The 25471-nt window shown below is 45.0% G+C and overlaps 2 protein-coding genes across 16 annotated transcripts in view; both read left to right on the top strand.

Annotated features, from left to right (window-relative positions):
* PRLR (prolactin receptor) overlaps positions 1–14664 on the top strand; it is a 240297-nt gene extending 225633 nt beyond the window's left edge. For all 14 annotated transcript variants that reach the window (XM_053292106.1, XM_053292102.1, XM_053292098.1 and 11 more), the window contains 2 exons: positions 2076–2145; positions 4190–14664. In XM_053292106.1, coding sequence (XP_053148081.1) covers positions 2076–2145; positions 4190–5101 — 982 coding nt within the window. In that variant the 3' untranslated portion in view covers positions 5102–14664. The remainder of the gene's footprint in view (positions 1–2075; positions 2146–4189) is intronic.
* Positions 14665–23531: 8867 nt separating this feature from the next.
* AGXT2 (alanine--glyoxylate aminotransferase 2) overlaps positions 23532–25471 on the top strand; it is a 38925-nt gene continuing 36985 nt past the window's right edge. The window contains exon 1 of one of the 2 annotated variants that reach the window (XM_053303741.1): positions 23532–23878. In XM_053303741.1, the coding sequence (XP_053159716.1) occupies positions 23779–23878 (100 nt within the window). In that variant the 5' untranslated portion in view covers positions 23532–23778. The remainder of the gene's footprint in view (positions 23879–25471) is intronic. The other variant, XM_053303740.1, reaches the window with a different exon arrangement.

Here is a 25471-nt window from a genome sequence, read left to right as displayed (position 1 = left end):
ATATATTAGAGAGGCATGGGAAGGGAAATACATATTTTAGGAGGGGACAGAAAGCAGTTTTCTGCTTGCTAATGGACCTGCCTATCCTATAACTCTTGTCCCTATCCTATCACCCTTCCACCCTTTCAGCATAATATGATCACTTTAGATTACAGAGTGGAAGAATACCTAGCTGATAAAGGTCAGAAGCAGAAAGCCATCTCTGGTGGGCCACATCTAAATTACATTTGCCACCTGACCACAAAAAGTTATTCTGTTCAACTTGCTTGATGTTTTCTTTCTTTTGAAATCAGGCTGCTTTTTAGCCTCCCGGTCGGGGGTCAACTCGTGAGTTGTCGCGGCGCAGAGTCACGCCGTAGCAACACACGATCCGAAAGCCTGGGTTAGTGGAGCACTTGCTCCGCTAACCTGGGCTTAGGGGAGGGTAACTTAAGCAGGTTGCCCGCTTTGGTGAGACTGGGCTCGGCTGCGAGCCTGGTGGTTCTCACATGCGGGCGAAATCGGGCTAGGCTCCCTTAGCCCGATTTAGCCCGATCACGAGAATCGCCTCAATGTCTAGCTACCCTACCCCCAGTATAATCTTTTCTTCTGAGCTCTGATATTGCAGCCAGCTGAGGAGCTACCCATAACCAAAGGCTTATCTTCATTTCCCCCCTCCATTTCTTTTTTCAGTATGGTGGCCTGCATTCTGCCACCAGTTCCAGGCTGATGAAGTTGGCAGATGACTCTTCTGCAACCAGTATTGTCCTGCCTAGAAATGGGTATAGAAATCGAATTAATAATAATAATAATAATAATTATTATTATTATTATTCAGTGGCAGGCTTTACATGTAGGATGTCCTAGGTCCCACCCCTGGCATTTCTTGTTAAAATGCACCATTCAGTTTGACCAATACCTGAATCCAGGGATATATTCTGGAATTCTACAAGCACAGAAAGTGGTCTGGGGGTATAGTATTCACCACCCAAGAAATATCTCCCAGCCCTGCTACCTTTACTGGAGAGACCAGTAGGGGTGTGCATGAAGCATTTCGGCGGGGCGGGGGGTGGGACCTTTAAGGATGAGTGAAGCAGGTCCTTACCTGCTCCTCCGCCGTCCTGCCACTTTCCCTGCTGTGGTGCTGTGCCACTCAGAAGTCCGCGCACAGGCTGCTGAGTCAGCACAGCAGCCATACATAAACTTCTCAGTGGTGCAGCAGGAAAAGCAGCAGGGCAGCGGAGGAGCAGGTAAGGACCTGCTTCACTCGTCCTTAAAGGTCCCCATTCCTCACCCCGCCAAAATGATTCAGCATGTCCCTACTGAATGCGCTGAATCATTTTGTGCCAGGGATATAATCTGGAATCTTGTGCTTGAAAAAGCATGCAGTCTGCCACTGAGCTATAGCAATTCTGCATTTAGTCTGTTCTGGGCCACCATACATTTATGTATGGATGTGCAAAAACAGTATGCTGAAGGATGCAAACTGCAGCTAAGAAACAATGAAGCGGTTCCCATGATCAGTGGGAACTGACCATGGCTTAGCCCACTCTCCCTGCAGACGAGCACCCCCAGAGCCCTGGGCGGCCGGATCAGCCGCCCACATGACTGCCGGCTCCATCACGGAGCCATCGGGGGCTGCAGGGATCAGGGGCCACACAGCCCCCAGAAGTTCCAGTATGCCCTGCGCGAGTACACAGAGCATGCTGGAGAGACCCCCAAGCTGCTTTTTAGCCTCCCGGTCGGGGGTCAACTCGTGAGTTGTCACGGCGCAGAGTCACGCCGTAGCAACACACGATCCGAAAGCCCGGGTTAGTGGAGCACTCGCTCCGCTAACCTGGGCTTAGGGGAGGGTAACTTAAGCAGGTTGCCCGCTTTAGTGAGACCGGGCTTGGCTGCGAACCCGGTGGTTCTCACATGCGGGCGAAATCGGGCTAGGCTCCCTTAGCGCGATTTAGCCTGATCACGAGAATCGCCTCAATGGCTAGCTACCCCCAGTATAATCTTTTCTTCTGAGCTCTGATATTGCAGCCAGCTGAGGAGCTACCCATAACCAAAGGCTTATCTTCATTTTTCCTCTCCATTTCTTTTTTCAGTATGGTGGCCTGCATTCTGCCACCAGTTCCAGGACCAAAGATAAAAGGCTTTGATGCCAATCTACTAGAGGTGAGTGTTCAGGGGCTTACTGAAAAAGACATGAAAATCAGGGAGCTGAACTATTAAAAAACTAGGTTCAGTTCACATTCAGGTTCATCCCTACTCTCCTGTTCAGTTCCAGTTGATAAATTAGCTTGAAAAGGTGCTTTGTACAGGTACTTTGAAGCAGTTTTGAACTATTTTAGATATAGTTATGCAGAATAATATCAAATCATTTGGGTCTTGGAACAAAGAGTGAAAGAACACCTTGAGGTCATTCACACAATCAAAAACTGTGTTCTACCCAGGTTGGGAAGCTGTGTGTTCTCCCAATTTTCAGTTGTGTGGAAGCAAGGTTGGAGGAAAACTTGGGTAGATTTTCCTCCTACCTTGCTTCCACACAATCACTTCTACCCAGTTTTCCCTCTTACTTTGCTTCCACACAACCAAAAATCGAGAGCACACACAGCTCCCAAAACCAGGTAGAACACAGAGTGACACTAAAAAATGAATACTATGGGCAACCAGACTAAAGTAGTTATGATTAAGTCCTATGGAAATTCATGGGAGTTGAGTTATCATGATTAGCTTGCGTCTCTTTTACTTGGATGGTGCTTAGTAATAACTAACTGTCATGATTTTAATCCCTTGAATTGAGGGGTGAGACAGGGTAGGAAGACCCTATGACTGACTCTTGGCAACCCTGCACAACTGGGACACCTAGGAGAACCAAAGGAGCCAGAGCCAGCACCCCCACCGCGCCCAAAAATAATGGCCCTGCCTTCATCCTCTGACTCCGAGGAGTCCCTTGGGAACCTTCCAGCTCATGTAGGGCTGCTTTAAATGTCACAGGCTAGCCTTCCCTTAATCCTACCTTCGCAGCAACCATTAAAAAGTCAGTCTGCTTCAAGCTTTATTTTGTGCAGCATCTGTCTTGTGGTGTTATACTCAGCTGTCTCTTCATTTCCCACTTGGAGCTATCCAGGGTCCTGATCGTTTTCACTTGGACCTGATCAAGGTCTGTGTGTCTCCCCAATCTCTGCCTTGGTGGTGACCTCAGCTTAGCCTGGAACAGGATACGAACTAGTCTGGAAATTGCCCAATAATGACGATTTAACTTGAGAGAGAAAATATGGGCTGACATACTGCTCAAGATTCCATGCACGTTGTAACATAACATGCACACAGTTGTGCAAGTGTGCCCTTGCGCCAACACAAAAATTGTGCAAACAGAATGGCACAGTAGTATGGCTATTAATGCAGAGGTTGTCAAAATTCCCTTTCTGCACAAATAAAAGTACTGCATTGATTGAAACTATCAACAGCACCAGCACATCTTGCATGGAGTTGATGCTATGTTAGTCTGGATGTCAGCCACTGAATATAATCAAAGTATCGTGTCAAGTACTCTAGGGGTTTTGCCCAGGGCCCTCATGGCCTGAACCTCGGGACTGTGGCTTGGACCTATCCTAGTGGGCTCCCATGAAGCACTTGGCCCTCAAATACCTTTTGAGGTACAAAAGGGAACAGGGGTCTGCTTGCTTCATCAGTCCCTGCAGTCAGCAGTCAGTATGAAGCTTCTGAGTTGTCCAAGCCTGCTAAAAATTCTGAGTTTCTGCCTTGTCTGGAAGTTTTCCACTTCCACCCGGCTTTTAGCCTGCATCTGCTCCGGAATGGAGCGGGCGCATTCACATATTCAGCAGATTTACCCTGAAGTCTCTGCGAGCTATTGGGGAGCACTTCACACACGATTTGGGTTTTCACTGTACAACCCAATTTGTATCGGGGGTTAAAAAAATCAACTCTTTGCATCAGGTTTTTTGGATAGCATTGAGTTCGCAGTAAAGCCTTGCAGAAAACTCTTGGTAAAGCCTGCTGTGTGGAGAACTCCCTGGTCAACAAAGCAGTACTTTCTGATTACTTCACCTCATTACTCTAATTGTCCATACCTGGCCATTAGAATGGTCTACATCTACCACTTTTGCATTTTTCAAACATCATCAGGTATATAATGTAAACTTTATGGGTTTTTCCTGGCATAATACCACTCTGTGTGTTTGTTTGGTCTCATCAGGCAGGAAAAAATGAAGAGTTACTGAGTGCTCTTGGCTGCCAAGGTTTCCCTCCAACATCAGATTATGACGAACTGCTGGTAGAATATTTGGAGATAGATGACAGCGAAGACCAGCAACTAATGCCAAGCAACGAGAAGAATCATCCCAATAAAAATGCAAAGTTGGGACACAAGGAAACAGACAATGACTCTGGAAGAGGAAGCTGTGAGAGTCCTTCTCTGGTGCCTGAGAAGTGCAGAGAAGCCAGAAATACATGCTTGGTGCTGAAAAGACCAGATAGCAGCAACATGCAAGAGGATGTTGATAGAAAACGCATGTGGGAAACGCCAAACAGAGACTCTGATGGACAGTTTCCCTGCTTTAGCAGTGGTAGATCTAAGTCATCCACATCACCTGGAGCTCAGCAAGAAACTAGTCAGACTCCTAAATGTTCGTATCATGACACTGTGGAGATAAGTAAAATGTCAATTAGCACCATGAATGTAAATAGCCCATCCAGTTTGATGGAGAATGAAGAAAAGTGTTGTTCTCAGGGTGACCAGGAGGTATTATGGTTACTTCCTCCAGAGGAGTCGCCTTTCTTGTTTTCAAAGCCCATGGATTACGTAGAAGTTCACAAAGTCAATCAGAATGGAGCCCTGGCTGTATTACCCAAACAGAAAGAAGAGCCAAAGGAATATACCAAGGTTTCAACAGTTGTAGCCAACCATCTTCTCGTCTTAATGCCAGATCCCAAATTGGATGCTTTGCCTTCTTTTCAGGAATTGCCAAAGGAATCCACCCAGAGTTGTCAACAGAGGCAAGCAGAGAAAAATATGAGCTATTGTCTCACAGCTCCGAGCACATGCAAAGTACAGATTGGTGGGTTAGACTACATGGATCCAAATAATTTTATGTGTACCTTTAATTAATGGAAAGGTCGGTTATCCTTCTACAGGTAACACAACAATAAAACGAACACTGTTGACACAAAATTGCTTAAATAACTGATTTAGCTCCATTGTAGCTCACGCCTTTTTACGCTTTATATTCAGTCCGTCAGGAATATGCTGATGACTGATTGCAGATCAATATTTTTTTCTATCTGTGATTTTTAGAGTTATTTATGTGAAGAATTATTTACAAGAAATAAAAGGTACATGGCATGTGCATGTGTACACACACACACACACATTTCTGACAGTGATTTATGCAGTAAAGGAGTAGCATAGTGGCTGAGAGACTGAGGCTTGTGTCAGGACTTCCTTGGTTCAAATCTCACTTATGCCATGAACTGACTCGATTACCTTAGGTTAACCTCTCAGCTTTCACTGCAATGGCACTTTCCAGATTAGCTGCTCAACAGTGGCAAAATACTTCCATTCAGGCAAATAGCATTCAAAACATAAATAGCAAAGTGCCCAGCAGGGGGGGCAGTCTCGCAAAAACTAACAACCTGAAAAAAACCGCAACTTTTTAACGCCGGATATACAACATTATAGCACTATATCGCAGTGATTAAATTCGAAACAAGGCATTGGAAATATGAACGGCACCCTGCTGTCAGCGTAGGGACTGCGGTGTCACAATGCAGGAAGTGTGGAAACACACTTCAGAGATGCACCGTGACCCCATTGCAGGGTCTAATCTGGAAAGCACCAATGTGGGGATAATAATACTTACTTCACAGGTTTGTTTTAAGCATTGCAATTCATAGGAAGTGCTTTGAATGCTCAGAAGCACTATGAGAAGTATAATTAAACCTCGGATCATTATAAAACCTTGCTGGTTAAGAACTAGAGGGTTGCTCTTTTCAAGTACTATGAGAAATTACATGGCAATCAGGTTCTTGAGCTATACCAGTGGTGTCCAACTTGTGTTTGGCATGTCTGCCACACAGCTCAAGGAAAGAAGGGGTCACTCCTGTGTCCGGGGTCAAGTGCATCATGCTTTTTTTAGAGGGAGGACTTTCCCCTGTATTTACTGAGCCAGGGAGCAGACCACTGTGCAGGAGAGACAAGCAGGAGCACAGACCTCACCCTGGGCCACAGCTAACCCCAGGGCTTCCTGTCCCGGAGTGCCACAAACTCCTGCAACTTGGAGGAGTGCCACAAACGCCTGCAACTGTGGCATCTGGGGCACAAGCTGGCCACCCAAAAACTGCACATTGTTGCTGCTGGAGTAAATCTAGCCAAACAACAATTTCGATAAAAAGTATATACATGGTAGAAGGACACAACTGTAATGGATTACAAGTACCCAGCTGTTGTTCATGCAGTTTCTGTGGCATGCCGCTAATGAAAAATTGCAAATTTATTTTTGTTTACAATGTATATTTTTAGCACATTTTAAAGGCTAGTATAGTTTTTCTATTATATATTTTTTTCTCTTTTTTTCAGAAAAGGGAAAAAACCACCCTAGTTTTTCAAATGATATTAAAAGATAATATATTGAAAGTATTCCTAGCCAAAGAGTAAAATCCTCTCTATATATTTTCCTGTTGATTTTAATATGTGATAAATTATTGTACAATCTCTTTGCTGTGTAATCATCCCCTCAAACTACTAACTTCAAAAATTGGCAAGGAGAGCTGGTCCTGTGGTAGCAAGCATGACTCGTCCCCTTAGCTAAGCAGGGTCTGCCCTGGTGGCATATGAATGGGAGACTTGATGGGTGAGCACTGTAAGATATTCCCCTTAGGGGATGGAGCCGCTCTGGGAAGAGCATCTAGGTTCCAAGTTCCCTCCCTGGCATCTCCAAGATAGGGCTGAGAGAGGTTCCTGCCTACAACCTTGGAGAAGCCACTGCCCGTCTGTGAAGACAATACTGAGCTAGAAAGACCAGTGGTCTGACTCAGTATATGGTAGCTTCCTATGTTCCTAAATAAACCTCATTGGCACCCGTGGGATTACTTATAAGGAAGTGGTTTCAGGATTGGAGCATTTGAGGAAAGAGGGCATCTAAACTAGCTTGTTCCTATAGCTATAAGAATAATCCCATAACAGTTTCATTTACTGCCTTATTGTACATAAAATGTCTACTTTAATACAAACCTGATATATCTTCACAGACTATTTTTCTATTAATAAAAATAAACTATTTTCTAATTTCCCAGAGCAATTAACAAAAAGCTCTACAGGTGGTCCTCATTATTTGCAGGGGTTCCTTTCCAGCCTACAACTGAGGATAACAAAACCGTAAATAATGAGACCACAAGTCTATGGGAATCTGGGGGTGTGGGCGGGTTTAGGTTCCTTGAGCCTAATAAAGGTCCCCAAAAAAGCAGAAATAAAGGGAATGAAGCACAGTATCTTGCTCTCCAGAAAGGCCTCCCCAAACCCACAAATCCAAAGTTTTTGAGATTTTTTTCAGAAATTCTTGGGGCCACAAAATGGCTTCATTCCAAAATGGCTCCATGCTGCAAGATGGTGGCTGGAAATGACACCGGAAGTCATTTTTGGCCAACCAGGAACTGTAGATAGGCAAATTTTGCCCGCGTTTTCAATCACGGACAACAAGGTCAGGTTTGCATTGCCCAGCCACAGATACGCGAAACCATGTGTGCCAGGACCACAGATAATGAGGGCCACCTGTATTGCCTCTTTTCTGCCTCAACAAGCAGAAGAAGAGATGCAGATAGCATGTCTGTAATAAAATTCTGTTGTGGTGAGGATAATGTTGAATTTGTGTCTAATTGTCATTTTGAGGTCCAAGGTCCTTCTGTCACATCTCAGGGCACCTAGATCCTTTGGCTGTTTTCGGTTCAGGGACTGGCACCAAGAGCTCCCTCCAGAAGTTAGCCTCATATTCAACTGAACACAGAGAGAGGAAGTGCAGAAGTGCACTGGATAATAGCCGTGCCCCCTGTGCTGATGTGCTCTTAAGCCGCACACCCCACACCTCCCGATGTTCAGCACTTGTTTGCAGTGTGATAACCGCTGAATACAGGGAGAGTTCCTCACCCTGATTGGTATCACTGGCTGACCAGAGGAACTCTCCCTACCTTATAGAGCTTGCCTCTGCAGACAAGCACTGAATGCAGAGAAACCTGGAAGGCATGCCCAGGAAACATGTCGATGTGGGGGGCTTGACTAGCTAGCGTGCTCCCATCCCCCCTCTTCTTGACACATTTGAGCTAACTCCTGAACAGGGCTAAGGCAATTCAGAAAAGGTAGCAGGGACTCACCAGACCTCACACCAGTGGCTAGAGCAAACTGGCTCAACTTGTAACCCGCAAACCAAACACAGCCTCACCATCTATGCCAACCCACAAGGGGCTTAATAAACTTCCCGATTTGCTGCCTGCCTGGGACTGCAAAACCAGGAAAAGCTGTCAAGCACCTAGCAGACGATAATGCATGGATGTGCAGGGGCTGCATTTGGTTTGGTGAGTTACACATTGTACAGGCCAGCCTGGGCCGAGGGAGACCTGAGTTCAAATCCCTGTTCATTCACAAAGCAAGTCAACAGTCTAAATCTATCCTGCTATGAAGAGAAAAAAAAAACATAGATAAGCTGCCCCAAGCACACTGGAAGTGTGGGGTATGTGAAAAGCTCCCCACCAGTATCTGCAAGAAGCTGCCTCTGTCCGTGTTGTAACAAAAAAGACAGTCACACAATCTAGCAGTATTCATTCGGTCTCCCAATCTCTTTAGCCTCTTCACTTGTGTTAACACAAGATTCTATATCCATGAAAATTAGAACCGTTATTTAAATGTAGGCTACCTTTTGAGATTTTTTTTAAAAAACTATCATTGTTGTCATTTATACTTTTAAATATAAAGTCTTGCAGTTGTAAACATAAACGGTCCCCTTTAAAAAGACCAATTTGTTCTCTACATAAAAGGTTTGGATTTTTTTAAAAAAAAATCTCTTTGGATTAAATATTTTATATGAATAAAATATCTGCTTTTGTGCAGCAATATTGCTGGCAGTCAAGTTTGTATGCTTATATTTTCTAAGTAGGCTGGCTATTCATGTATACCTTGTGCAAAACTAAGATATCCAGCTCAAATATTTTCTACATAATTTCCTGGATTGTTTTAAAAAAAAATCTTTGTGGTAAATTGGGTAACTGGGGTGTGCCCCCCCCAAAAAAAATATGATTATTGATGAATAATTGATTATGGATAAGATTTGAAGTATAATTCAAGATCTGAATCTAACTCAGCAAAGAGGCACTTTTTTAAAGTGGTAATTCTCTTTATTGAGCAGGGGGAGAGCAACTGGCCCTATCTAGCCCCAGCACAGCATCCCTCCAGTGGCTGTTGCTGGAGTCTACCTTCTGTTTCTTTTTAAATGGTGAGCCCTTTGGGGACAGAGAGTCATTTTTATTTATTTATTTTTGTTTCTCTATGTAAACCACTTTGGGAACTTTTGTTGAAAAGCAGTATATAAATATTCATCGTCGTCGTAATATATTCTTTATGGCATAGAGTAATGTTTTAAGGAACTATCTTTTTCCCCCAAGCCCTGCTTTTTATTGCAGAGAGAGAGAGAGAGAGAGAGAGAGAGAGAGCGAGCGAGAGAGAGAGAGAGAGCGCATGCAGCGTCAGCAAAACTGCTGAAGTAGCAAATTCTGTCCTAATTTTTTTGATGTAGTTTTGTATAAAGTGTGCCATCAAGTCAATTTTGACTCCTGGTGCCCACAGAGCTCTGTGGTGTTCTTTGGTAAAACCACAGGAGGGGTTTACCTTTGCCTCTTCCCGCACAGTATTAGATGATGCCTTTCAGCATCTTCCTATTTCGCCGCTGCCTGATATAGGTGTTTTTCCATAGTCTGGGAACCAGCGGGAATTCAAACCAGCAGCCGTCAAGCATTTCCCGCTGCGCCACTTAAGGTGGTTTTGTATAGCAATGTCAAACTATATGTATTTAATAGCTTCTGGGTGTCAGTCATGTATTCGATACCTGTAATTACCACTTGTTAAAACACAATTTGTTGGAGGGCTTGGGGGGGGCATATAAATAATACACCTTTTCTATTATTGGGGCCAACATTGTTGGTTCTAATGTAAAAGCAGAGGAGGCTTTAACCTCTTGCTTCTGTCACCATACAGATCTGGATCAAGGGGCCTCTTTGCCCCCAAAGAAAAGCTCCCCTTGGCACCAGTGGAAGGTTTTTCCAGTTCAACAGCTGTGTTGGGGGGTGGTGCAGTCTGGATCAAGACTGTGATAGGGGTAAAGGGTTAAAGCCCCACCCCTCCCACAGACTCGGTCTGGACTGGGAAGCCCAGCATGTGCTATTTACACCAGAAATACCAAGCACAGAGGTCACAATCACACAACATATTGTCTAGTTTGACCCTAAATCCCACATAACTCTGGGATTGCTTCTGTGTGAACCCAGATGGGTCTGGGCTGCCTATCTACTGGGCAGTCACCTTCCACTGACCTGAGATAAATGCAAGTGGGGAGCAGGAAAACCAAAGTGGCCTAAGCCAGCTGTAAGTGTCTGCTGTAAAGCCATAAATCTGTGTTACAATCAGAGAAATGTGAGGGGGTTTTCCCTCCCAGCAAATCATACTACCTCGTGGATTTTTGTATGTCTACTTGCCAATTATTCCAAAAGGAGCAAATTGAGCCCTTTTCAATTGCTTAGGTATATGTCTGATCAAGAGAGGCACTACTGGAGTAGCTAAAGAGCTTTCCTAATAGCTTTTCAAAGACTGTGCAATGAGATGTGTGTATTTTAAAATGTGCAGTTGTTTTTAGTTCCATGATTGGCCCAGAATGGTTTGCAGACTGAGGGCCTAACTGGATTACGAAGATCCATGGTTGGACCTCCAACTCCATACAATTTACCAGTTAGCAGCTGTGTGGGAAGGGTGATTCAGACTGGGACTGAGGTGCTGGGAAGGGAGGATTTAACCCTCCCCACCCAGCACCATTATCCCAATTAAAATAGCCCCTCAGCTATTTGCCCCAGGAGCAGGGGCGTAGCATCGTTGGAGGGGGCCCAGAGACAAGATTTTAAAATGGGCCCCTCGCTGATATACACACACAAACACACTTCACAATATATCGTGCACGCACGCTCACATCCGCATTATGAATACGGCAAATATCTAGTTCACATTGAATCTCATTTTTTTACTCTCTGCTCCTGCCGATCTCCAAGAGACTCAACATAATTCATAGGGGGTGCAACACGGGTGGGCGGGGAGTCATGTGATGTGCCTCTGGGGGGGCCCTTGAGGCAGTGGGGCCCCAAGACAACTGCCTCCCCTTGCCTAATGGTAGTTACGCCCCTGCCCAGGAGAGAATCTCACATGTATAGGTGCATACCAATTGATGGGGTGATTTTTGTCAGGGAAACAGCACTTGCGGAAAGGGTTAAACCCCTCCCTCCCCCAGTGACATAAACCTAATCCAAATGCCCTGCCATGGTTGCTGTTTGCTTAAATGTAAAGAGATGGGAGAACTGATCACAAGCCTTTGCAGTTTCATTTATTTAAATCTCCTGTGTATGGGTTGGGGCTGGCAGGTAATGGAGCTGGTGGTGGCAAAGCTGATAAAGTTGAAAGATAATTGTGTGCACATGAACTGGTTCAGGACAGGGCTACCACCCAGCCAGAATTTTGCTGGTCCGGTCACTGAAATCATGTTCTACAAAGTCACCAATATTGGGTCTAAGGAGGCAGAAAAATCCAGAGTCTGCCCATCTCTGCTCATAATCCTCCAGTTTCTGCTCTGGCTCCACCTGCTAATTTTTTCCTATCACCACCCCAAACCCTTCCCTCTCCCAATTCTGTCCAAGTTCCACTCCTTAGCCTCAAAGGCAGGATGCCTCTGAGTACCAGTTGCAGGGGAGTAACAGCAGGAGAGAGGGTATGCCCTCAACTCCTGCTGTAGGCTTCCAGTGGCATCTGGTGGGCCACTGTGTGAAACAGGATGCTGGACTAGGTGGGCCTTGGGCCTGATCCAGCAGGGCTGTTTTTATGTGCTTATGTTCTGATCAATCAGATTCCACTTGGGCTTCACTTGCCCTCACTTTTTTCTCTGACCTTATCCAGCGGACCAGTATTTTTGAAATCCACAGTTGGCAGCCCTAGTTCAGGGTGTTCGGAAAAAGACCCTGTATGCACACATACTAAAAGTGAGTCAGCATACTGTTAGAGTCAAGAAAATCAACACCAGCATGCAATTAAACCCGCCTGTCATAGAAAGTAAAATGACTGCTTTCTGTTACTGTTCCCTCTTTTTCCATTTGCTGATGCTTGTAATCTGATAGTTCTCCATGAGTGTTTTCACATGAAAAGCTTAAATTTGTGTGTTGTGTGAATGTAACACCTTCATTATCTTGAAAATAGTACAGCTGAGGTCCATGAGCCCCCTTCTCTGTAGGAGGGTAGTTGCTTGTGGAAGTGAACTTACAAGCAGCTCCTCCTGCTGCCCTCCCCATCTGTGAAAGAGCTTCCTTTCAGAGGTCTCTTTGATGACATAGTGGCCTCTGGGGAAAGCCCATTTGTGGATGGGTTTCACCCAGACACGAGAAGGCAGAAGTGGCGTGACTGTCTTGGCAAAGCGAGTCACTCTGTTGCTGCCTTCTCCTGGCTGGCATGCCCCACCTGCTGTTGGGAGCATCCCCCATACTCTCCAGAGGCCCCCCACAATGCCACGGGGTTTTCTGGGCCATGCTCCCACCTGCAGATGGAGGGTCCAAGGAGAAGGCTGGGGATTATCTCAATCAAAGGGATTATCTTGATCAAAGGAGTCACACCATTGCTACTTTGTAGTTATTATCTGGAATTCTTTGCCCTGGGATGTGGTGATGGCCACCAGCTTGGATGGCTTTAAAAGGGGCTTAGACAGATTCATGGTGGACAGGTCTATCAGTGGCTACTAGTCTGGTGGCTGTGGGCCATCTGCTCAGAGGCACGATGCCTCTCAATACCAGTTGCAGGGGAGCAATAGCAGGAGAGAGGGCATGCACATACCTCTTGCCTGTGGGCTCCCCAGAGGCATCTGGTGGGCCACTGTGTGAAACAGGATGCTGGACTAGATGGGCCTTGTGCCTGATCCAGCAGGGCTGTTCTTATGTTCTTAGGTACTGTCACCACAGGTGGGCACTAGGCAGGGCCTCGAGGGTTGGCCATGGGTCTTCTGATGGCCCTGGGTCCCCAAGGGAACTGCTTAACTTGACTGACCCCCGAGTGCTTGTATGGCCACTTGAAGAACCTCTTGGTTTTGATGCCAGTCAGGGTCTGCAAAACAGGAGGTGGGGTTAGTTGTCAAGCAATTTCCAGGCCACAAGAAATGGCTGCAGAGCTTTATTCAACTTGGTGGGTCACAGATTGCACAGACCTGTGCTATTTTGTTATTGCAGCCGATCAAAACATCTCCTCCCCACACCCACACCAAAGAAGTGAGATTGGTTCTCAGTTGTCGAAGGGGAGCCAGATGCTTTTTGTTCAAGGCTATGCTTTTATTACAGGGGTACTCAGTTTCCCTGATACTCAGTATTTTGTCTCTGTGTGGCTTTTAATTCAATTTATCTTCATTTAATAAGAAATAGGAAGCCGTGTCTTCTAATGTTACATATTCCTGGCCTGGCATTCTTAATATTGCTACTTTGTTACTGGTTCTCTTTCCATCTTGGAAAACAGACATTTTTCAGCCTTGTGAAAATTCTTTACATATTTTGGAGGATATCAGAAGTCTACCGATCCCATGTGGTGTTCTGTATTACTAATAATATTCTACTATATACCTCTGGGTTCTGCCTGCATGCTTTGCAACTTTTTCTTGTTCACCTTTCCAGTGAAATTACAGCTATATTCTATTAAATGCTACTTTCAGACAAAGTGAGAAGTAAATATTATGGGTAAAATCTTATGATCTACATTTTCCTACAGCTTCTTGCCACTCATTTAAATATAAATGTCTTCATATTGTTTCTTACCAGATTATTGTTGTTGTTGTTTCTTCTTCTTCCTTCTCCTTCTTCTATTTCTCCTCCTCCTCCTCCTCCAAAGGCACAGTTATTACTCTGTTTAAAGGCTTTGAATCATGCACTATGTCTGTAACCATGTATAGCATCTGTAAACCAAGGCAGAATTCTGACCATGCATTTGGTCAAACTGTGACACATTCAAGATGGCATGGGTTGGTTTTCCAGTTGGTAGATGACTTGCATCCTTCTTTGTATAGGCTAAAGGATATGGAACAGAAGTTTAAAAATAAAATTTAATATATTGTATGCAGTACCCTGGTACAAAATGAAAGCTCAGGAATCTTTTGTTGTTTGTTAAATGTGTTTGGAGGTCAAATGGTTTAACTGAAATTGTAAGTGGGAAAATGTTTGCTCTGGTTAAGATTGTTACTTTAAATAATGTCTCCCACTGGTTTTCATGTTCATTATCAATATTGTTACAGTCATGTACTTTTCTCTGATGGACTTATACTCCTTTTTCACTGTCACTTTCTTTTATATTAGTTTTGGGGGGCACTTTTTTGTTACCCCACAAAATGTAATAAACTACTTCTTGAGCAACATGTGGAAGCAAGATTTATTTATCACTGAAAACAGAAATCCAGAAGCTTGCAATGGCGTAATAAACTATTTAGTCCATATACAAGTTCTTCCTCTCTTCTTCTAAATCATCAATCAATACAATGCAAGACCTCAATTTAAAAATGGTTTAGTTACTTCCTAAAGATTGTGCTTGGATGAAACTTGGGCTTCCCTCAGAAGAACTGGAGAGCCATCAAAGACACATATCCTCATGTTTGAACTTTGATAATGGCTCCACCAAGTCACTGTTCTTGAATGACCACCACTGAGAACACAGGGAATAATGCAATGTTTGAAGGTATGGAGATTCCAAGATCCTAATCCATGTATGTCAGGATCCATCTAGAAGCAGAGGGATGATTAAAAGAGGTCACATCTTGCATGCGGCCTCTCCAGTCCATGGGGCATAGAATGGTAGATACTAGGTACATTGTGCAACTGGGGCAGAAAGAGGGAGAGAGGACAAGGGCATGGGGTGAGGCAGATCAAAAGGAAAAGTAGAAGAAAGGCACAGAAAGTGAAGTGGGAGAGGTGAAAATGTGCTGGTAGGATCAGATACAGACAATCCGCATAAGGTTTCACATTGATATGCAAGAATTAATATGAGGTGCCACTGGATTTTTTTCTCATTTGAGCTGCATTCTTAGAATGTTCTCTAAGAAAGCATGGATCTGCTTAATTTCAAAAACAAAGGTGTTGGGGCTGAGGCCAGTCTGGGAGCCCTTGAATGGAAGTTCCACCTTAATAGCAAGTGTGTAAGAATGATGAGCCCTGTTCAGGTGCTAAATAAAAAGCAGGGATGCTCTACGCGTGTACAGAGCAGGAGCATGCTCTGAGGTCCCACCCCTTTGCTGCCAAGCTCAGAAAGCTCTGCCCCCGCATGCCTTTGGTGTTCCATTCATGGGAAGAATCTGTCCACACATACAACATTTGTCTCTGCAGACAAATACCATAACTAGACAACGGGGGTGGAGCTTCTGAGCATGTCAGCATGGGGGCAGGGCTTCAGAGAATGCTCTTGTGAATGCTGTATGGGAGTACAGCATCCATGTTTGTTTGTTTGATTGATTGATTGATTGATTTGACATATTTTTATACCTTCCAAAACACAAGTTCTCTGGCATCAGGAGATGGCATACCCTCCCTAAATGCCTGCCTGGAGTCAGTAACGGGCTGGATGAGGGATAACAAACTGAGACTGAATCCAGATAAGACAGAGGTACTCATTGTGCAGGTTCGAAACTCGGGAGACGATTTTGATATGCCTGTACAGGATGGGTTCACACTTCCCCAGAAGGAACAGGTACGCAGTCTAGCATTGCTTCTGGATCCAATCCTCTCCCTGGTGTCCCAGGTTGAGGCAGTGGCCAGAGGTGCCTTCTATCAGCTTCGGCTGATACGCCAGCTGTGCCTGTTTCTTGAGATAGACAACCTCAAAACAGTGGTACATCTGCTGGTAACTTCCAGACTGGATTACTGCAATGCGCTCTATGTGGGGCTACCCTTGTACGTAGTCCGGAAATGACAGTTGGTCCACAATGCAGCAGCTAGGCTTGTCTCTGGGTCATCTCGGAGACACCATATTACTCCCGTATTGAAGGAGTTACACTGGCTGCCGATACGTTTCTGGGCAAAATACAAGGTGTTGGTCATAACCTATAAAGCTAGTTAGTTAGTTATTTATACGTTTATTCGGTCATTGACCAGCAAAACCTATAAAGCCCTAAACAGCTTGGGCCCTGGGTATTTAAGAGAACGTCTTCTTCATCATGAACCCCACCACCCATTGAGGTCATCATGACAGGTCCGTCCGCATTTGCCACTGGCTTGTCTGGCGGCTACTCAGGGACAGGCCTTCTCCGTTGCTTCCCAGAGGCTTTGGAATGCGCCCCCTAGTGAAATAAGAGCCTCCCCATCAATGACAACTTTTAAAAAGTCTTTAAAGACACATCTATTCACCCAGGCTTTTAACTGATTTTGTTTTGTTTTAATATTGTTTTAAGAATGTTGTTTTAACATTTTTAAATTGTTGTGTTTTAAATTTTTGTTTTTCTTTTCAACTAATGTTTTACTTTTGTTTTTATCTTGTTGTAAATCGCCCAGAGACGTAAGTTTTGGGCGGTATAAAAATATGTTGTTGTTGTTTTTTAATTATAATGCCTGCACAGGGCACAGGCTGCAATTCATGCTCAATGGTCTCTTCATACTCTGAGAACTAGTTAGCTAGATCAAGGCCCAGACATTGCTAATGAGTTCATTAACATTAAATGTCCAACTTAAACCTGCCCTGTGAGGTCGTCTCAGGTGGGCCTTCTCAGAGTTCTGAGCCCAGAGGAGGTCCGTGGGGCCCGGGGTCATGGGAGGGCCTTCTCTGTGGCAGCCCCCTCCTTATGGGACACTCTGCCTCCTGAGATTCATGATGCCCCCTCCCTTCTGTCCTTTAAGAAGCTCCTGAAAACCTATCTATTTTGCCAGGCTTTTAGTTTTTAATGTACATGTGGTGGGGGGTGGGGCATCTTTTTCTTCTTTTTCTTTTCTTTATCCACCCCTCTTTCCCCCCTTCTCTTGTCCTCATTGTTGTTTTAATTTATGTAAACCGCCTCAAGTCTAAGGAAGTCAGGCTGTCAATTTGCTAAATAAATAAAATAAATAAATGTCTGGCTGCAGGCTTTCCAACTTATGCCTGTTAGATCGCATGGGTTCAATACTTAGGACAATGTGAAGCTATGTTTTTAAATAATTATTATGAATATTGAACACTGCTTTTCAACAACAACAAAAGTATTCAAAACATGATTATGCTTTGTTACTGAATGATTTGCTGCTTGAAATTTGAAGCAAAGCTGAGTCTACAGGAAAAGTTAGTTAAAGACTAACTGGTAAGGTTTTCCACTTGAGTCTGGAACGTTTATTCAACATTCACTTCTCATTATGGTATAGTTTTATTAAGACGGATCCTATTTGGCAAGTGTTGTATTCTTTGAAGTTTGTCCCAGTGGGGCTCCTGTAGAGAGTGTGTGGTAGGTAGTCAGAAAGGAAAAGGGAATGAAAGGAGAAGGAGAAAATTGAGGTTTTTTCTCTAGGGTGATGAGATTTTGAACCAGCTAAGCATGTGGGCTTGTAAAGCTTGTGAATGTAAGTGCTATTGCTATCGTTCCTACAACCTCATTTTATTGCATTCCTGAAAGCCTACATTCCTTAACTGCTTTCTACTATCGGTGCTGCTGATTGTTTCTCTTGCTTCCTGACCTGTACAACCATTGAAAGTACTTTTTCCTTCTCAGTCCCAGACTCTGATGTTCACTGAATGCCCACTGACCATGGCTCAGATTCCACCACCACCTTTTTAATTGTTCACCCCAGGAGAACCTGCTCTTCCCTGGAAACCATGGAGGTCCTATTTCTGCAGTTACCTCATCATCATACAGATTCCTGATTTTACTCCAGCAAAGCAGAAGGCTATATTGCTTCACTGTCTGTCTGGGCCCTGAAGGCCATAAAATATATACTCATTTGCACTTTCCTGCCAATTTGGGATGCCGGTTATTATGAAGCTGCTCTTCAAGCCCTAGATGATCTTTTCAACCCTACTTTGATTGTGATTGCTGAATGTTACAAGTTCTATTCTAGAGCCCAACTGCCTGGTGAATCTATTGATCAAGATAGATAGATAAACTTTATTACAGTCTTTGACCAGTACAGAACCAAGAAAGGGTGGAGGAAGCACAAAATCAGGTCCATACAATAATATAGCAACAATAACTTTATAAATATACAGTAGTATAGTAGTATAACAGATTACTGCAGTAGATTACTCATTAGATGCTATCATATATTCGTTGCCATTACACAAAACCTAGCCACGTTATGAGTAACGTGGACTTGATGGTCTGATAAGAGAAATAAAATATATGCTTCATCTCCTCTGCCTGGTAGGTCCTTAATCAGGGGTAAAATTAGTGATTCACGTGAATCCCTATACAAATTACAGTATAATAAAACATGACCCACGTCCTCCATGGCCTGTGTACTACATGGACAGTAACATTCATAATAAGGAATCCCACTCTATCTGTACCATATAAAACTGCTGAAGGCAATACGTCAAAGCAGGCCAGCACAAATGCTCTGTGATATTTGGGAGTTATTAGGGCTTGACAGTAATCAGCTGGCTTGGTGCTAAAAGCATGTCTCCATGTTTTAAGTCATTTTGGGGCCTTACTTATCTCCTGTTGCCATTCCATATCCAATGTTCTTTGCTGTACAGCCTTTTTTGTTTGTTAGTAACCCATGGATTGCAGCACTTCAAGGGAAAAGCCATAAAAGGTGAGCTTTTATTTAACAACTGACTTCCACTGTGATTGGAAACTATCTTCAAGCATCAGTGGGACCCATTGGTGAGAATACCACTTTCAGCCAATAGTTCTCGCATGACTCCCAATTCCAATCTTAATGCTGTATTAGAGACGCATTTAGGGGCTTGCATAATTGAACTTAGAAACTTAGATTGTACTGTCTCTATCCGGGCAAGGTTAAGGTAAGGGCCCAACTGTGCACCGTATAGTAGCTGCACCACTACTTTTGCCTCAAATAATTTCAAAACCGCAGGGACATATCGCCCTCCTTTGGTATGATAGTAGGACCTAATAGCTGAGGCACTTCTCTGTGCTACTTCTGAAGCACAATCTAAGTGTGCATCCCTCCAACCAGAAGAATGGAAGGTTATTACTAGATAGTTAAAACAGTGTACCTGGTCTATTTTGTTGCCATTGAAATACCAATGATTGTCCCTAACTCTCCAGGCAAAGGTCATTATTTCCATCTTTTGATAATTTATCAGCAGCTTTTCCTCCTCACAGAATTGTGCAAAGGATTTTAGGGCTCTTCTTAGCCCTACCACAGACCATGAAAGAATAACCATATCATCGGCGTACAAAAGAAGCGAGACAGAAGTGAGAAGTGAGACAGAAGTGAGTGCTAATTTAGGTGAGTAGAACTCTTTTTTATCCAGATGTTCTACCACTGAGTTGATATAGTAATTAAACTAGCCAACCCACACAGCGCATCTGTGTGCTCTTTGGTGCCGGCTGTTCTCCCCTCCCACCCGCCCCACTCTCTTGCCCTCCCTCCCCCCCATCTTGCCCTCCCTCCTCCTCCTGCCTGGCCTCCGTGGCCGGGCCCGCCACCGCCTGACCTCCGCGGCCAAGCGCACCACATGGCCTCCACAGCCAGGTGCGCTGCAGCCGCTTGTCTCCACGGCCGGGCTGGGCCTGCTGCCGCTGCTTGTCTCTGTGGCCGGGCCGGACCCACCACCACCGCTTATCTCCGTGGCCAGGTCAGGCCTGCCGCCACTTGTCTCCGGCAGGGCCAGGCCCACCTCAGCAGCGGTGACAAATCGTCCTGGGTGCACCTCAGCCAATCAGGTGCCTCTGCGGCCCAGCCAATCAGCTGGGCACCAGGATGCACATTCTAAGGCACACCCAGGAGAATTAATAATATAGATAGTAATGAGGCAAGCACACACCCTTGTTTGACTCCTCACATTGTAGGGATTGAATCATTTAATTGACCCTGAATGCCAGAACCTCAGGGTATACTCGTGAGTCAAATGGGCCGTAACCCAAAATTTGGCTTTAAAGAAGCCAAATCTGGCAACAGAGCCTAACTCTCAGTTTGGTATTATTATGCAGCCTATATATCAGCAATAGAAGTCGTTTATCAATATTGGTTAACAATAGTTTCTTCCATAACCTCTCTCTAAGGATGGAATCAAAAGAGGACTTTAGATCTGCAAAGGCTGCATGAAGTTGGATCTTAAAACCATATGTCTCCACTAGATGTTGTAAAATGATCGCTTGATCTATTGTAGATCTTCCTGGCCTAAATCCTGCTTGTTCTTCAGCTAGAATATTGTTATTTTCTATCCAATCATAGAACTTCACAAATAGGTGCTTTGTGTAAAGCTTGCTGACCACATTCAAAATACTGATTGGGTGGTAGTTGTCAGGATCTTTCCTTTGCCCTTTTTAATAGATTCTATCAATCAATATGTCACAGAACAGCATGCCTTAAGTGTAACCTGTGAGTTTGACAACTTTATGATGAAATACTCAGGTATCAGATTGTTATGAAAACAAACTGCTCCAAACTGTTGGAAGTTAAGGACTTTGCGCTGTCTCTTGTCTCAGTGACCGTGGAGGACAGACTAGTGAGTCAGAGGGCTAGAGGGTCAAGACATTGGTCTTCCCTTCTCTACCGCTCTGACCGCCCTTTGGAATGTAGATTGCTACTCATAGGGACTAACTTCCTTCCTTCCTTCTCTTCCTGTTCCTACTACCTTGCAACATGCAAGCAAGCTCCTCTCCCTGCTCTATGTGTGCAGAGAAGATGCAGAATCCATCTGCATCCAGCTAGCTAGCTAGATTAGAGATCCTAACTCCCCACTTTCCTATCTAGAATGGAGTTCTCTAATAAATGCCTTATATATTGATTTGAAACGATGAACTGGCTCCAAGTTACTTTATTCTCAGCATACACACATGCCTAACTAAATCCGCTGTGTTGTGCCTCTGTGCACTCTACTATGATTGAAAAAGGGTTTATCTACCAGAGAGAATTCCCAACACAAACTGCATGAAAAAATGGTTATTGGAGCTGAAACTTACCTTGGATAAAGTAAAAGATGACTAGGATGGCAGAAAATGCTCGTCACTGTGCCAAATCACAGTCTTTGGTAGACCAAACCAAACCTCCTGAAATCCAGGCAGTTCAGTCTAAATCCTTCCAAACCCAATATTTTCATATGGCACTGTCTCTGAAGGTAGGTAGAAAAGGATGAGCTACCAATGCGATGTGGAGACTCTGCCCACAAAGCCAATTTTGATCACTGTCCTGCACAGAAGGTCACTTGCAACAGGTGCAAAAAAGGGGACTCTTTGCTAAGGTTTGCAAGTCTGCTGTCCACTCCATTACTGATTTGCCATATTATAAGGATGAGGCAAATGAACCACTTCCTGACAGCCTTTTAAGTATGACAGAACCAGAGCCTGCTTCTCCACATTGTCAAGTTAAACTTAATGGCTATGAAGTGTGGATGCTGGCTGACTCTGGTTCTCCATACACTATCATTTCCCCATCAACTTGACGATAAACTTCTTACTACATCAGAACTGCACCTGCAGCTTTCTGACATCCACCCATGGGGATATGGAGGTTCCTCTATTGTCATACATGGATATTTCACTGCTGTCCTGGAATATAAAGGACGTACTGCAGAAGGTTCTTATATTCTTATATTCTGGTGGGCCACTGTGTGAAACAGGATGCTGGACTAGATAGGCCTTGGGCCTGATCCAGCAAGGATGTTCTTATGTTCTTATGTACGGGAAAGTGTATGTGTTACAAAAAGGAGTCTCAGTGTTGGGCTGGAAACATCAGAAAGATCTATAGATAGTGTTAGACCCAATAGCATGGAACGCGTACTACATATGATGGAACATACATATGGTGCTGATATGATTGCTGAATTCTCAGACGTTTTTGCTTATACTCCTAGCACTGCCATATATTTCAAACATAAAATTCAGGTGATGGCACATGCAATACCTGTACAACACAAAATGAGGAACATACCCATAGCACTGCTCCAACCGCTTAGAGAGGAGCTGTTAAGACTACAGCATTACTGACATCATAGGGCCTGTTGATTCATCAGCATGGGCCTCTCCCATTGTTCTTGTGTGGAAATCAAATTGTACACTTTGAATGTGCGTAGATTTAAGAGATGCGAACTCCAACATGGTAGTGGATTGTCATCCATTACCCAATATCATTGAAATGCTGCTTACTCTGAAAGAGGCCTCAATGTTCATCCTGCTCAAAATTTATCACAAATACACAGCCTTCATTACCACAGAGGGTCTTTTTCAACACAAAACACTGCCCTTTGGATTACCTTCTGCAGTTTCCATATTTCAAAGAAGGATGCATGCAATTTTTGGGACTATGGATAGCATCACTTACTTTCAGGATGACATTTTAGTGTATGGCAAAACCATTGATGCTAAACTGACAGAAGTCTTAAGAAAACTCCGACAACACAGTCTTACTATTTCTGCAGAGAAATATCTGTTTTGCACACACTCTGGAACACACAGTATCTCAGAGTGGTGTACATCCCAAAACAAACCCGGTGAAAGCTATTTGGGAAGCACCAGAGTCACAGAACCAGGATGCACTTTGATCATTTTTATGACTCTGTGAGTAAATGTGTTAGAGACAATTTGCTTCAAAGGTTGCTCCACTGCATCTTCTGTTAAAAAATAATGTAGTATTTAACAGCAAGGCAAGTTTTCAGACTATCAAATCAGCCATTGCTGAAAGTCCTCTCATTTATTTTGGTACCAACAGCCACACTAATGTAACCACTGATGCTTCTTAATATGGTTTGGGCACTGTCTCGACCCAGCAAAAAGGGGACAGGGAAATTACAGTTGCCTTCGCTTCTAGAGTGCTTACTGCTTCAGAGAAGTATTCTGTCATTGGAAAAGAAGCTCGAGCATGTTTAAGTGCACCTCTGTGAAGACAACAAAAAGAGCCTGCGCACCAGTCATGGCGAGGGGAAACAGAAAAGAACGTTGACTTTGGCATCCAGGCTCTAGTCTGCTCTCTTCGCAAGCGCCTCCCCCTGCTCTTCGGAAGGACCATCCCTGCGGATAGCTGAAAAGCAGCCGCCCCTTGCAAAGCGAGCCTTGAACTCCAGCGCACTCTTTTTGCTTTTGTAAAGATATTAAACACAGGGTTGGAAGCGGGAGAGGGGGGGCTATACTCAAAGAGACTTGTTTCAGGCGCCATACATGCAGGTGCGCTCTATTAGTTAAAACGCTCCGTTTTGGGTTTTGGTTTTTTAAAGAACCTGCGTTTGGGGAGAGAGAGACGGAGACCACCCCCGCTTCAGCCTGCCTCTTGGAAGGTAGGCGGTAACTCCCGCTGGACTGCTATTGGTGGCCCGCTCGCCCACCCGTTCGCTCGCCCACCCGCCTGGGTCTTAAAGTGCACTGCGCAGTTCTCGGCTAGTGAGCATTTCTCAAAACCATGGCTCGGCGTGGCGGAGGACTTCTCGGCTGGGGGTCCTGCCTGGCCAGGCTCCTGGCCGGGAACAGACCCAGGACGGCGAGGCTCCCCTTGAGGAGAGGTAAGTGCCCGCGCAGGGCAGGCAGGGGAGAGGAGCAGAGGGAGCGCAGGACCCCGAGCTGTTGGTGCGGAATTTAGGCACGGCTCCCTTAGGGCAGGGAAGCAAAAAGAGAAACGGAGAGAAACGACACTCTTACAGCAGCAGCTCCAGAAAACACGACCCGGGTTCAGACGAAACGCTCCCCGCCCACTCCGCGACCAAGCTGAATGCGCGCGTGGAAGCCGGGGGGACGGGGAGGCTTGCTCCCGCTGACCCTAGCCCCGACCTCGCGAGGAGCCTTCCATGAAGGATGTGCGCGCGATTCCCAGCCCAGCCCGCTTCCTCGCGCTCATTCATCCGCGGGGGAGGCAGTCTGGAAAGAAGAACTTGGAGGGCTCACGGGACTGGGGAAGAAGCGGGGCATGCTGACCGTCGAGGCTGGACGAGCCTAAGGCCGCCCTTAGGCTAAGGAGAGGAGGCCACTGACAGATCAGTCTGAAGATAAAACCCACACTCATAAAGGCCAGGAGCATTTCTAGACAGCGGGCTTTACCGTGGGTTTACTGCGAGTTCGAATTTGCCCCGCAAAAGGTAAAGTCGCGTCAATTTTGACTCCTGGTGCCCACAGAGCCCTGTGGTTTTCTTTGGTAGAATCCAGGAGAGGTTTACCATTGCCTCCTCCCGTGCAGTATGAGATGATGCCTTTCAGCATCTTCCTATTTCGCTGCTGCCCAATATAGTGCCAGCAGGGATTTGAACCAGCAACCTTCTGCTTGTTAGTCAAACATTTCCCTGCTGTGCCACTTAAGGTGGCTGTTGCCCTCCCCCCCAAAAAAGGATGCAAAAAGTGGATTAAAAAAAAAAAAAACAACTTGAAGAGAAACAGGGCTACTCTCATACTGCCAATGAAAAAGCTGAATTGTGTGTGAAGTGCTCCTCCATAGCTCTCAGGAACTTTGGGGTAAATCTGTCTGATATGTGAATGCAGTGCACACCCTCTGTTCCAAAGGAGGAGAAGCAAGCTAAAAGCCCCAGCTGGAAATGCTGGTTACTTTGAGGATTGGGGCTGGGGGACCAAAAGACGGCCCCTGCCAGAGTGGTGTAGTGTTTAGCTGTCAAAGACTGATACAAAGACCTCAGTTGGCCTGGATTGTGAATTGCACGTTCCTTCAAGATCCTGTTCTCCGTGCACCTGTTTGTAAAAAGTTCTTTTTAAAGGACTGGATGCAGATCTGTGCATGTGCACCTGACCTCCACAGTCCATCCTTCCCACACCTGCTATCAGCTCAAGCTGATCTCTGCAGGAAGGCAATCCCAGGAGGACCACCAAAGTAGCTGCAGTCCACCCGGGGCAGAAGGTGCAATGTGAGGGTTGTTTGCTGTGCCACCACCTCCTTGCTGTCATCAGAAGGATAGTTTCTCATGCCAACGTGGTGTAGCTGGAGAGAGTGTCATACTTGGGCTAGTGAGGCATAAATCCAAATTCCTCCTGAAATTTCCTGGGCAGAGATACAACTAGGTAATTTTGGAGCCTGGACCTAATGACGTTATAGCCCCACCCCACCCCCACCCTCTGGCAAGATGAGCATCACACGCCCCCATGCAAACCATTTG

Source organism: Hemicordylus capensis, chromosome 2 (genome assembly GCF_027244095.1).
Source record: "Hemicordylus capensis ecotype Gifberg chromosome 2, rHemCap1.1.pri, whole genome shotgun sequence".
NCBI lineage: Eukaryota > Metazoa > Chordata > Lepidosauria > Squamata > Cordylidae > Hemicordylus > Hemicordylus capensis.
The sequence above is the reverse complement of the archived record's forward strand: the minus strand, read 5'-3'. Positions and strand labels throughout refer to the sequence as shown.